General features: G+C 37.4%; 3 protein-coding genes across 3 annotated transcripts; 1 reads left to right on the top strand and 2 right to left on the bottom strand.

The window, feature by feature from the left end:
* Positions 1-6801: 6801 nt before the first annotated feature.
* LOC18012668 (F-box/kelch-repeat protein At5g26960) lies at positions 6802-8237 on the top strand. The gene has a single exon (XM_006394859.2). It carries the CDS (start codon positions 6867-6869, stop codon positions 8109-8111), a length of 1245 nt encoding a protein of 414 aa, XP_006394921.1. The 5' UTR covers positions 6802-6866; the 3' UTR covers positions 8112-8237.
* A 251-nt stretch (positions 8238-8488) lies between these two features.
* On the bottom strand, positions 8489-10672 carry LOC18013168 (exonuclease DPD1, chloroplastic/mitochondrial). The gene is made up of 4 exons (XM_006394858.2): positions 10645-10672; positions 9426-10066; positions 9143-9348; positions 8489-8899 (listed from the first exon to the last, which is right to left on the bottom strand). Exons 2-4 carry the CDS (start codon positions 9947-9949, stop codon positions 8679-8681), a joined length of 951 nt encoding a protein of 316 aa, XP_006394920.1. The 5' UTR covers positions 9950-10066; positions 10645-10672; the 3' UTR covers positions 8489-8678.
* Positions 10673-11980: 1308 nt separating this feature from the next.
* Positions 11981-12397, bottom strand: LOC18013167 (GATA transcription factor 23). The gene is made up of 2 exons (XM_024151138.1): positions 12308-12397; positions 11981-12196 (listed from the first exon to the last, which is right to left on the bottom strand). The coding sequence occupies exons 1-2, from the start codon at positions 12395-12397 to the stop codon at positions 11981-11983; spliced, it is 306 nt and encodes a 101-aa protein (XP_024006906.1).
* Between the last annotated feature and the right edge of the window lie 1268 nt (positions 12398-13665).

Genomic DNA, 13665 nt, shown 5'->3' with positions numbered 1-13665 from the left:
GAGTTCATAAGAGCTTGAAATGTTGCAGGTGCGTTAGTCAAGCCGAATGGCATGACTAGGAATTCGTACTGGCCCTCTAAAGTTCTGAAGGCTGTTTTTTCAATGTCTGATTCCTTCATCCTTATTTGATGATACCCTGATCGAAGGTCCAGCTTTGAAAAAGATTTTGGCACCATGTAACTCATCCAGTAACTGATCTATTATCGGTATTGGAAAGCGATCAGGAACTGTTGCTCTATTCAAAGCTCTATAATCGATACAGAACCTCCAAGAAGAGTCTTTTTTCGAACCAGAAGCACTGGACTCAAAAATGGACTATTACTGGGTCTGATAATCCCTGAAGCCAACATATCCTGAACCATTTGTTCCATAACAATTTTACTTGCATGTGGATATCGGTATGGTCTCACTGAGATATCTGAGACCCCAAGCTTCAAGTTTATTGCATGATCTCTGCCTCTGAATGGGGGTAACCCTGTAGGAACCTTGAAAACTTCTGTGAACTGTTCCAATACAGCTGTTACTCCCAACGGCACTCTAGGAATCTCTGTAGATGTTGCTAAGTCTTTACTAAAGAGTTCTACACCTTCCTCTTCAATAATAGACTTTGCTAACAAGGTTTTCAGTGATAGAGTAGGAAAATGTAGACTTGGATCACCGTATAATGTCACTAGTTCTCTTTCATGCCAGAATGACATTTCTTGCTTCTTCCAATCTATTTCACATTTTCCTAATGTCTCTAACCATTGAACATCCAGTATTACATCCACCATTCCTAGTTCTAACGAGATGAAGTCTGACGTGAAGTTAACAGATGACAACTGGAAGTTTAAGTCTCAGCATATGCCTGTGCCCTTGACTGTAATCCTATTGCCTAACAACACGTCCAAGCAACTATCCGCACAAAGTTTCAGTTGTAGCTTGTTCACAATTTCTGGTGAAATGAAATTGTGTGATGCTCCACTATCGAGCAAGACTACCACCTCGTCTTTCCCAATCCTACCATAGAGTTTAGTAGTCTTAGGAGAATGAAGTCCCAAAAATGAGCTTAGTGTTAAAACCATCAATTCCTGCACCACTAGTGCCTGCTCTCCTTCGTATGCGTCTTCCTCTTCCCCAAGAACTTCCATATCATACCCATTAATGACTGTTAATATCTTTAGTTCTTTCATTGGACATTCTCTTCCATGTGTTTTGGACCATTTAGCTCCACATTTAAAACATAATCCTTCCTTTCTCATCGCATCTAGTTGCAGGTCTGAGTACCTTTGTCTTGGTCTCAATTCCTGTCTGTTTGTTGTTTGGGATTATTTATTCAGTTTCTGTTCACCTCCGCTCGGTTGTGGCTTATTCTGACTGTTTCCAGCCCCCACTCCATTCCAGTTTCCTCCTGTACTTTCGCGTTGGGCTTGATATCTGTTGCTGTTGTATCCAGATGAAGTTCTTAGTTGCCCGGTGTTGCGAATCTGTCCTTTGTATTCTGTACGAGTTGCATCACCCACCACTTTACAGAAAGTGCTTGATTCCATTTTCAGAACTGCAGCAATATGTGCCCTTAACCCCACTGGCTCCTTCATACGTATCACTTCCTGCATTTCCTGACTTAATCCTTTGTAGAAAATCTTGATCAAATATCTGTCTTCTAAACCCGATACCAATGATGACAGCTCCTCAAACTCCGATACGTAATCACTCACAGATCCTGTTTGACGTATTGACAACAATCTGTTCTCTGGCTCGTCGTCCACTGATTCAGCAAAACGTAGCAGCAACTTTTCTTTAAACTCTGACCAATTTCTGAATCCATTCCGATGTACCTCCCATCCAAACCATTTCCTCACTTTTCCTGATAAGCTCAAAGATACCAGATCCAGTTTCTCTGATTCAACATAACGTCCCACAAAGAAGAAATGTTCCACATCTGTTATCCACTCATACGGTTTGGTACCATCGAAGCTTGGCATTTTAATTTTTTTGAGCATGCTTTCTCTATTCGCTACATTCAAATTCCCAGCTCGATAACCTAGCGGTAGATCATTCTGGTTATGTTCCAATTGAGAAGATCGTACCTGGAATTGCTCATTCAATGATTCTGGTCTATCGGAAGCTCGCGTCCGTCCTTATTCGCGTTTGGAATCAGCTTCTCTATCATCATCAGCATCGCGTTTAGCTTCTCGTCCATCGCTGACATTCTCGTCTTTGTTTCCACCTTGGATTCACACAATCTCTTCAACTCGTTCCCTTAGCTCCGTCGCTGGCTCCGATTCTTCGTCGGCGAACTGGAGATTCGTCGGTGTCGCCTCTCGATTTGACATCGCGTTAGATTCGTCTTTTGTCACCGCACCAATGATAGAGTTTTGATCTCCCTCAGCTACTGAATGTACTCTTTATTGATATGAGAGAAGAATTACAGATCAATTACAAATGTATTCTCGAATCCAGGATCTCATAACGATCCTCTAGAGCTCATGACGCTCTCTTTACAGAAACTAGAATACAATTTGCATAAACTCTCCTAACGGCTCACTACACTCTTATATAGCTTTGACTCTCTTCCTCGTGGTCAAACCCTCTCATTCCTTCCGAGTCTATGCATAGCCGTTAGATTGATCTTATCCTCTTGCCAGCTCAGCACTAGCCGTTGCGCCGTTAACCTCTTCCAACGGCTCTGTAACTAACTCCTTCTTCTTCTTCTTGTAATAGACATTATGAAGCTTATCAACGGGATGTTAACAACTCCGGTGCGGCGGTTTCGTACAACAAGTCGGATAGTCATGGTTGAAGGGGCCATTTCTCAAACGTCCGTTTTCGGGGGCACCCAAGTCGATTTGACTATCAGAATGTGGAAGGTTAGGAGATTTCTCTTATTTTTGTTTTATTATATACATAAATGTTTTCTAACGAGTACATAAACAATCACAATTATAGGATCAAAAGCTCGGAGTTGGTGGCTAGGCGTCATCCTGACCATGGAGTACTCGAACCGGTAGGATATTGGCCGGCTTTCCTTTTCACCCTCCAAACCCATTACGCTGAAGAAGTAGAGTGGGGCGGCGAGATCATTAACAAACACACTTTTGGCCGGCACACTATCACACAGATGGGGTCGGGTTATTTTCCCGATAGCGGCTTGGGAAAAGTTGCGTATATGCGTAACATCTCAGTAGCATTGTCTGAAAGTGATTTTCAGCCGCTTCAAGACCTCGTGGCAGGAGTAACTTCCTCATACTACGGCGCCAAGAAGCTGAGCAACACTACCTTTTATTATGGGGGTCCGGAGAAGCTCAAGTCAAATGCAGTTCATGTTCTATCGAGCTATATTATGTATTTTAGTTTTGGTATTTTGTTGCTTTATTAGTTTTTTGTTTTGTTTTGATTACGTTATATAATATTAGATGTGAAGAAAAACAAAGCATATGTATAAATATAATACTAGATCATTGTTATTATTTCATCGCTTTTACTTCAAATAAAACACGAAAGACAAACTAATTCCAATAGCTTAAAGAACATTATAATAGCCAATTTTTATAAGATGAGTCTATTCGGTTTGGCAACAACATCGCTGAGGTTCTTTAGGAGAACGAGAAGCACAACTCCCAAAACCTTCGTAGCCAGCTATAGAACAGTCATGTTGACATTCAAACCATCCATAGGTATCCGAACACAGAGTATTGCAGTGGTCATATGAGAATTTTTCGATCTCTGCACCTACACAAACCGACATAAATGCTAAACAATTGTAATAGATATAAACATATACATATCCCTCTATATAGTTATATATCATACCAATAAAAAGACAGTTTAAATATCAATGTTCTAAAAATCGCTAAGCGGTGGTTAGACGTGTGATATGACACAAAAACACAAACACATGGCCATAACAACAAATTCGACATGGTTTTAGCTATTGCTTTTAAAATGATCAACACTAATTTGAAATTAAAAAATAAAAAAAGTTTTAATTGTTTTCGTGAAAATTACTTTATCAAAATTTATGTTTTAATAAAAAGATAAAAAAAACTGATAAATAAAATTATAGAATAAAGTTTAACATAGAAACCAAACTAAAAATCATCAAATTCTTCAAACTAAAAAGTAAATTTTAATATACAACTTTAAAAATATAAAGCAAAGAGAAATCTATCTAACTTATTTTTCAAACACATCCATATCCACCACCTGCACAATTTCAGATTCAAATTCAAAATCAATGGCTATATCATTTTCATCGTCAGAATTGATATCTCCGCTAGGCTCATCACTTTGGTTTGGTAATTAGGATGACCATTAGGTTCTTCATTGATTTCAAGTGGATTGACTAACCATTCTTCAGAAAAACTTTCATCTCCCTCATCAAGAATCACATCATTGTTTTTATCTCTGATCTTCTATAGCTTGTTCAAGAACTTAGCATTAAATTGGACGTAGACTAGACAATTAAGTCTATTAACATCTAATTTGTTCATTTTTTATTTTATTTTCTTCTTTTTGTAAACCGATGTTGGTTTGCCATCTAAAACCATAAAAATTGATTGAAAAAGGATTAAAATAATTAGTTTGATTTGATCGATTTTATCGATTTGGTCCGACTTTTCCGATTTTCTCTGACTTGTTCCGATTTATTACTAAACCAAATTTGTTTTATTGATTTTATGAAAATCGGGTCGGCTAACCCGAACAGCTGCCTAGACGGCCGCCTAGCCGCCGACTTGACAGTTTTTTGAACACTGATATATATACGGAAACTTTTGAATGCATGTTTATATATACGCACAAAAACACAAACACATGGCCATTACAAATTCGACATGGTTTTAGCTATTGCTTTTAAAATGATCAACGCTAACTAAAAATTAAAAAACAAATGTATCTGAGGTCAGAATGTTGTGACTGGACAATGAAACTGCTAATATCACTACAAATAAACAAGTTACGACCCATAATATCTTTTTTGTATGATCAAATCTGTTAAGAAATAGAGATGATTTTATTTTTAATTTCTTTGGACTTTAACGAGAGGCTCTATATATATATATATACATATATATTTACATACACATATATATGTAGTATGTAGTATATCTTTTGGTCTTTCGAAATCTTTGACTATTAATTGATTTCCATGTTTGCGTGTGAAAAAAAAAATTTTAACAAAAAAGTACTAACATTTACTCCGTATTTGTTATTTTCATAGTTTCTTTAAAAAGGAATGATGATAAAGAAAATTATTTAAGACTAATTAAAAAACAATTAGCTTTTAGTGAAGTGTAGAGAGTACCATTTAGCATTAGTCTCAAATAAAAGTGCAAGAATATAATTTAAATCTGACATTTGTAAATTTTGTCAAAAACAATTTATTGTATATATATTATCATTATGAACAATCAATATATTGACCCAAAAAAAACAATCAATATCTCAAGTTTAATGCAAGATTTATTGCATAACCAATGTTGAAAAGTTTTGTAATTAATTATAACGTAGTATATGGTATATATTTTTTATTTCAAAATTGGTAGTTATGCTTTTGCTTTTGTATCACTAACGACATCAAATATACTTTCTTTTTCTACTGAAAATACATAATTTTTCTTTCTGGTTTAAATGTTAAACAAAGAATACACAATTCGATATGAAATTTGACTAACTTTTTTTTTTATCAAAACAATGTTTGACTATATTTTTTTTACAATCCAAAAAAATTTTGACTGTCTTTTTACTATTAGAAAAAATTAGTAAGTTTAAACGCAACATTATAATAGCAGAAAATTACAAAAAAATGTAAATATTTTTTTAAAAAACAGTCAAATTACAAAGTTTGACTAATTTTTTTTTACAATTTGACTGTCTTTTAACAGAGTTTCACTCATTTTTTTTTACAATCCAAATCAGAGAGAAAAAAAATATTAGACCGTCAATTTAAACAAATTTGTACAAAAATATATTTAAAGCCGATTATATAATCCACTTCACTGAAGATAGACCAAAAATGAGAGAAAGGTTGCACAGAAGATTTAAATTTTAATAATATCCAAGTATCGGAATATATTAATAATGTTTTATTATCAAATTTTAAAAAAAAATTTAAATTTTCAAAATAAATATAAGTTATTAGGAAGAAAAAAATAAATAATTATTCTCAACTTATCATTTTCTACAAGATATCACTATATCACTAGACAAATAAATATCCAATTTTGCTTTGGCTTAGCCGAAATAGTTTTGCGATGAACTAGCTAGTATTAACACTCCAGTACAGAATACTTAGTTTGATTATTGTTTAACGATAGATTAACAACTGAACTTTCTATTTCTATCTTATTTGTAGAATTTTATGTATGCCAGATCTACTACAAACAATAAAAAGTTGTACTCTCTTTCTTTCATAATAGTTGATTTTCTGAAATATTGCACATAAATTAAGAAGTAATAAATATTTAATTATTTTCTATTTTGTCTTTTTGAATTAATTTACTTTATAATTAATTTATTACTTTTATTAATATTATTTTAACTTTTCCATCAATAGAAAATGGAAACATTGCATTAATTACAAACATACATGTATTAATTACACACAAGAAATCAAATATTATGAAACAAGAAAAAAACTTAGAAAATCATATGAAATAGAGGAAGTAGTAGTGATTACTTTATCAATACCCTTAATAAAATCATAAAAGGATTAATCGATAACCATAAACGCAAGCTAAGTGGTTGAATTGTATATATATATTTTTTTTAATGTAAAGTCTTTTACTTTTTAAATGACTTCCCTCTCAACTCGGTAACTCGCACACATTTATTAAATTTATTTCTTATTTTAGGATTAAATTTTGTTGTGCGAAGAAAAATCTCTAATGTCAGAGAGCTGCAATTCTCGGCACTTCTCATGGCTCATGAAATCTTGCTTACCAAATCCCTCCGACGCCAAATCACTCGTTCCGATCCACCACCACTCCTCGACGGTGGCTAATCCTTCCGCTACGGCCACGACCGTCGCTTCTCTACCGGACGATTTGTTGCTCGAATGTCTCTCCCGAGTCCCTTCCTCTTCAATTCCTTCTCTCACCGCCGTCTGCCGCCGCTGGTCTCGCCTCCTCCTCTCTCCTTACTTCCTCCATCTCCGCCGTCGTCTAGGCCTTCTCCGGCATTCTCTCTTCGCCATCTCCGCCGTCGATTCCGGACTTTTCGCGGCGGTTTTGCAGTTCCAGTCCGAGATTGTGAATTGGAGAGTCTCACTCGCTGTTTCCAGTAGCTCCGTTTGCTTCGACGGTAGCCATGGAAGCCTGCCTCATGCTCGCGCGGCGGCGATTGGACCTAGGGTTTACGTTGTCAGCAGAAATGCCGTTTTGAGATACGATTCGTGGATGGGAACTCTCAACTTGAGGTCGCCGATGCTTTTCCCTCGCAAAAAATTCGCAATCGCCGTCATTTCCGGTAAGATCTACGTTGCTGGTGGCGGTGGTGGTTCGGAAGTCACGGCGGCGGTGGAAGAGTACGATCCGGAGAAAAATCGGTGGGAAGTGGTCACTCAAGCGGCGCGGAAGAGATACGGATGCATCGGAGCAGCCGTCGACGGAGTTTTCTACGTGATCGGCGGATTAAAAATCGGGAACGAGACCTCACGCGCCTCGGCGGCGCACGTTTACGCAAGCTCCATGGATCTGTTCGATGTGGAATCGCGTCAGTGGCTGAGGAGTCGTTCGGTTCCCGGCGGTGGATGCGTCGTGGCGGCGTGCGCGGCGGTTGGACACGTGTACGTGCTCAGTAGCCACGCGGTGGAGCTCTCGTTCTGGCGATTCGATGGGCGTCGTGGTGGCGGCGGATTCGGGGAGTGGAGAAGATTGAAAAGCCCGCCGTTGCCGGCACAGGTGAGATTAGACGGAACCGTGAGGTTTAGCTGCGTCGGAGTGGAAGATAAAGTGGCGGTGGTTCAGGTAGTGGGATGCATCGACGATTTGCTCCGGCGAAGTGGGAGGAGCGAGAGAGGGCTGAGAGAAAGCCTTGTGTTGCTGTACGATACGGCGGATGGAGAGTGGAGTAGAGCGGCGGATCTGCCGGAGATGATTACACGCGCCGCCTGCGCGTGTGTTGAGTGGTAGAGTGGGCCTACGGCGTAGGATTAAGTTTAAGATATGTGGAAAGAGTCTAACGTACGCGGGTTATAAAGGGGACAAAAACAAAATCATTATGATAGGTGCATGTGACTCTATAAGTGGTTTGGATATTCGAGGAGGAAAAAAGGGCAACGACGTCTCGAGCTCGTGACCTTATTGGCTGATTTGTTTCAGAGTGAGTATGCACAAGTCTCTTTATCACTTTGGATTTGAGCTTAAGATTTTGTACTCAAAGATAAGAGATTCTGTAATTTTTTTTCTTTGAATTGGGAGATAGTGATTAACAAACTAATCTTTCTTAGGGATTGTGGTTTATTAGGGATGTGCCCAAATTGAAGCAGTAAATATTATCAATGAATTGTATTGAATATTTTTATTACTGAGTAATGAAAATACATCTGTTTTTTTTTCACTTTTATGATTCTAAGATAAATTAAATAATGGGTTACATAACTGAGATATTTTGCAGAGTTACATCCATTATATAGAGAACCAATAGAAACAAAGATCAATATCAAAAAGAAGCTACGAGATCAATGGTTCTAAAATGTTTCAGGGCTTCTTGTTCTTTGCCATGGCAGTAGTAAGTTCGATTGCGGTGAGACAGCGGAGGACAAGATCAGAGAGTGTGAGCTTAGAACTAATGGTGAGTTTTTGAAACACCCGAGATAAGAGTAACACATCTGACAAGGCTCTGTGAGCTTGACCATCTCTTGGAATCTTGTAGTAATCCCCCAGAGCTGATAATGACGATTTTGGCCTGACTGTTGCATCTGCGCAAGAGAAAGAATAAGAAACAGAACCAGATTTATCAGTTTCTGAGCTCTACAGACCAAACCAATCAACAATATACCCGAACAAGAAAACATGATTGTTCTGTTAATCCTAACAAGCAGAGTCCAGTTTGCAGCTTTGCCCTAAACTATGCAGGTCGAGGAAAGGGAAAATAACTATCCAGTGTGATAAACAGGCTTTTGTTTTTCATCTCAGTGAAATACAAGCAGAGGAACTTTTACCTACAGACTTCATGATCTCTCTGGCAAGTGGGAGTGAGTCGAAAAACAGCCAGTTATCAGGAATCTCGTAAGAGCAACGGTTAAACTCATTGACCAAGAACTGGAAATCAAATGGTTTGCCATTGTGTGCAACAAACATCACATAGCCTCCAGGCTTCTGTCGACTCTGAACATACCGCAGAAATATTGGTATCATCTCTTCCATCCTATCAACATTAAACCATCATTAGTTTTTGATCTCATTGGGAAGCCACGCAAGGAATATATATACGAGTGTATATACCTTGGAACCTCGGGTCTACAAACCATATCATCCCTGATTCCATGGATATGTGCATTTGATATAGGAACATTCGGGTTGATGAGAGTCTGAAATGTGCTGTACTCACCACCAGCTAGATCCTGAGCTGCAATTTCGATAATCCTCTCTTTTACCCTACTCAAGCCGGTTGTCTCAAGATCAGTGACTATAACCGTGAGGAGTTTAGACAGGTCTTTGTTTTCAGCTAGCCGTTGCTGAAGAGTTTCACAAGGCTGTATCTTGGTCCTGCTCTCTGCATCTATGATCCTGGTAACGGGAACTGCTCCTCCCAACACACTGCTCTTGGTCTTGCTTCTACTACCTTGTGTAGTAGTACTCACGTTTCTTCTGATCCATCTGCTCTTACCATCAACCGAGGAAGCTCTGACGTCAAGCACCTTAGGGCTTGAGTTGTTCTTGAGCAAGCCATGGACACGTTCACAGCAAGAACTTCCTACCAATAAGTGGATTCTGAATCTAGAGACTTGCGAGAGTGAGACACACATCAGATCTCTCTCTCTCTCTCTTTCTCTCTTTACCTCCCTCAAATATGCTCAAGACTCAAAATGACAATATTATTGTTCCGTAAGAAGATTGCCAGCAGAAGAAACCACTGTTCCGATCTGTAGATCCAGAGAATGAAGATTAAAAATAGGAAATTTAATAACTTTCGAAGTTTCCCGTTGTGATCGACATATAATGATAGAAGGGAACAAGAAAAGGACAATAGAACCCAATTTACTCTCTATTCTGAGCATAGTAGGAAGAAAGCAAGCAAGCAAGCAGAGAAAACGAAATTACTGAAATCAAAAGCAAGATTTTGACAATCCAATCTGAAAAATCAATAAACAGACTTTTAGCATCGGGCACAAAATTCAAGCCAATGAATTATGGCGAGCCTTTAGGCATAAAAATTGTTCCTTGACACCGGGGAAGCAATAGGTTTTTCCTCGTTTTATCAGCATCCAAACAAATCGTAGAGGAAAAAAAGGAGTAATTCAGCATCAACATACACGAATTTCCGGTATTGAATCGAAAACAACTGAGAAACTGTAGAAATGACGAAATGAATCGAGCAAAATCTGAGTTTTTCTTCTAATCGTGCTCATCGAAGAGACCGGAAAAGAGCGAAATTTCTGAAAGGTTTGAGCAACTAAACTGACCCAGAACGAGAAATGAAGCCAAAGGAGAAGATACTTGCCTGTGGTAATCAAAACTCGAAACAACACCTCAAATCTCCTAAATTAAAATAAGTTTTAAGAATCGACTGTTTATAGAGAAAGAGGGAGAGAGAGAGCAGAATGGAGGAGATTGAAGTAATTCGCTCGCGTGAGAGGGAGACCCGTTTAATTCGGATCTGTACCCGATCCGACAAATACGGATCTAGGATCCGAGTTTGCTTTTTTTTTAAGTAGGAGGGTGATACATGCATGTTTTTCCACTCTTTGGCAAATTTCATCCGACCTAGGCATTTCAGGTAGTAAATTGTGAAATTATTATTCAAACTATTCTAATACAAAACTGATCCAAGTTAAAAACATAAATGAATTATGATTACTACAACATTTAAATTATGGTAATCCAATCATCGACTTATTGGAGAATGTTTAATGTTTTGTTTGTTTTTTTTTTTAAATATCCCGGTTCTTAAAATAATAATGTTATCTACAAGCAAAGGAAGGAATATTCCTACATGTTAGGAAAAACATCCCAACAAGTCACTTGGTTGAACTTGCGTATATGACTTTTTTTAGTTAGCTTGTTTCTGTTTCTAATGTATTTCTTTGTTTTTTATTTTTTTGCTGACACCTAAATAATGCAGCATTTTGTTGTAAGTCGACAACATAAATGGAGCGGTCAGAAATATCCGTAAACGTTTGTTATAGGTAATTAAAAAGGAAAATTTTGTCAAAGAGTTTCAAAACAAAATACGCCATGTTCTAACTTTTTTTGTTTGTTTGTTGTTCAAACGCCATGTTCTATTACTTAACTCAAAGAAAAGAACTGGTTTGGTTCGGCTAACCCGGAATCTGTTGTGGACTTACACAGAAACCTATGTAATTTGATATGGAGGCCCATACACAAGCTCTCTACCATTCAGACCCATTTGTAAATTTTGTCGCAAATATAATAATTTTTCTGTTACCATATTTCAGACAACAGTTATATACCAAAACTTAACCGGGCATTTTTGTTGGTGTTAGATCTTATCTCACGTTCATTTGACGAAGCTAAAATTACGAATTCTTGCCCCTAATGTTTTTTTAATCGTATTCTTAAAAATGTTAATGTACCAACCAGAATCGAATCTCAAGCAACTCGAGTCAGAAAAGTCAATGCAAAGCCAAAACCGAAATGCTTGGGTCTAAATTCCATTCATTTGAGATTTGACCTACAATTTGCCCGTTGGCGCCAAATTTGCCCCAACCTTAGTTCGTTAAATTATACATACATATATCCTCAAAAGAGTGGCCCAAAGAGGGTCGACAAAATAATGGACAAAACTGTCTTTTCGGCGAAACACTCTGTTCTTTCTCTCAGGCGAAAACAGAGCTACAAGACAATAAGAGTAGACATAGAGCAGCTTGTTCGTCCTCCTTTAGACTCCGTCGTTTCTTCAAAGCCACGGCACCATGTGATGATGGTGATGGGTTTATCTTCTTGTAGGCTTTGTGGCTTTGAATAATACGAATACCCAATAACTCGGATCGTCTCTGTTTCCTGAGTCTGATCCCACATGCATTGCAAAGTGACTGCGAATTCCACCACCACAAAAAAAAAAAACAACTTAAAGAATACTTCTTGATTTTCTTGTAAGATCAAACAAAGTTATAATTATTTTAATTGAAGGTAGGAGAAAAGACCTTGGGACCAGATGGTCCACCTCTCCACATTGGTGTCTTGGTGGTTTTGCAATCACTGCAACATCTAATTGTCTCCTTCTCTTCTTCCATTTATCTATAAATGTTTAGAACCAGCATTGACACATTAGAGGATGAACAAGATCAAGATTTCTTAGATCTATGGAATTGAAAGAATCAACCTTGATACCGTAGTAGCCAAGAACTATATATCCCAATTATCTGGACAACTCTGAGCAAAAGAAAGGTCCTTTCTCTTTTGGAGGTCTGATCACTATAAACCCTAGAGAACTGATATGGAGAAACTGTGGGAAGATTGCTTCTTTTGTTGTGGTATGACCGTATGAGTCATCAAGAAAGGATTAAGAGCTCCTTAAAAACCATTTTAAACCAGGGCGACTGGGGCACGAAGACAAAAATGCCCTTGGCCGCTCTTTTTGTTCAATAATGATTATGGCCTTTCTGGTAAGATTATTGACACAAAACAAAACATCTGCCAAATTATTGTCGGGTGGAAAGCCAAGTGGCAGTACGCAAGACCGGGATCTGTGGAATTGTTTTTAATAATTTGAGTGTGTGTGTGTATTAGTCTATTAGAGAAAAGAAAGTAAAAGAAACCACAGATTCTGCAAACTTGTTCACATGAAGACAGAGAAAAAAAAAGGAATGAAGCAAAAGCTAGCAATGTTATCACTTATTCATAGACTTTTTTGGGGATTAGGAGGCCAATAGTGTTCTTCCTAGATCAGTTCGCGGAAAAGCAAAAGTACGCAAGGCAATAAAAATAGTCTGTCCAAACAGATTATTTGAAGTTCCAACCAATTATCAAACTTTTTGATTAATATAATAAGTGGGGATTTTATTTGAAAGTTGATTATTTTATGAGAGCTCATGGAATAAGTTGATTTGGTATATATTACGATGCTGTTTTTAAAAGTATATGTTTTGAGTACTATTATATGGTGAATTGGAAGAAAGTTACTTAACATCTTTTTGGCAAAGCCAAAAGGATAATGATTCTACACTTTGTTGGAGGACATTCTCGAAACATTCATAGAACACCAAATTGCATATCCATAAATTGCAATAGTGTAATACGTTGAAAAGTTAAACTTCCCGTGATCAAAATAATTCTTGACGAAGGCAGAAAAGCAGCATATATCTACAAACATTTTAAAATTGTATATTGATTTTGTCAAAATAAAAAACCACTTTTTAAAAATATATATCTTACATATACTTATACATAGCCTTTCGTGCCCCGAAAGAATCCTTTGAATCTAATATAGGCTACAACTTAGAAGCCTTTTGCTATAAAACCATTTCGATATAGGGCAGCACAAATACTTAAAATATAAGAA

The sequence above is a fragment of the Eutrema salsugineum genome, unplaced genomic scaffold, assembly GCF_000478725.1.
Source record: "Eutrema salsugineum unplaced genomic scaffold, Eutsalg1_0 scaffold_6, whole genome shotgun sequence".
NCBI lineage: Eukaryota > Viridiplantae > Streptophyta > Magnoliopsida > Brassicales > Brassicaceae > Eutrema > Eutrema salsugineum.
Note: the sequence above shows the minus strand (reverse complement) of the source record. Positions and strands in the feature narration are given on the sequence as shown.

Bases quoted from the DNA above. Each gene is read 5' to 3' on its own strand.
- LOC18012668 (XM_006394859.2), top strand. From the start codon at position 6,867: ATGTCAGAGAGCTGCAATTCTCGGCACTTCTCATGGCTCATGAAATCT.
- LOC18013168 (XM_006394858.2), bottom strand. From the start codon at position 9,949: ATGTGTGTCTCACTCTCGCAAGTCTCTAGATTCAGAATCCACTTATTG. The intron at 9,349-9,425 runs GTATATACACTC...TAATGTTGATAG, and splicing joins TGTAGACCCGAGGTTCCAAG to GATGGAAGAGATGATACCAA. The intron at 8,900-9,142 runs GTAAAAGTTCCT...TCTCTTGCGCAG, and splicing joins AGAGATCATGAAGTCTGTAG to ATGCAACAGTCAGGCCAAAA.
- LOC18013167 (XM_024151138.1), bottom strand. From the start codon at position 12,397: ATGGAAGAAGAGAAGGAGACAATTAGATGTTGCAGTGATTGCAAAACC. The intron at 12,197-12,307 runs GTCTTTTCTCCT...TGGAATTCGCAG, and splicing joins GTGGACCATCTGGTCCCAAG to TCACTTTGCAATGCATGTGG.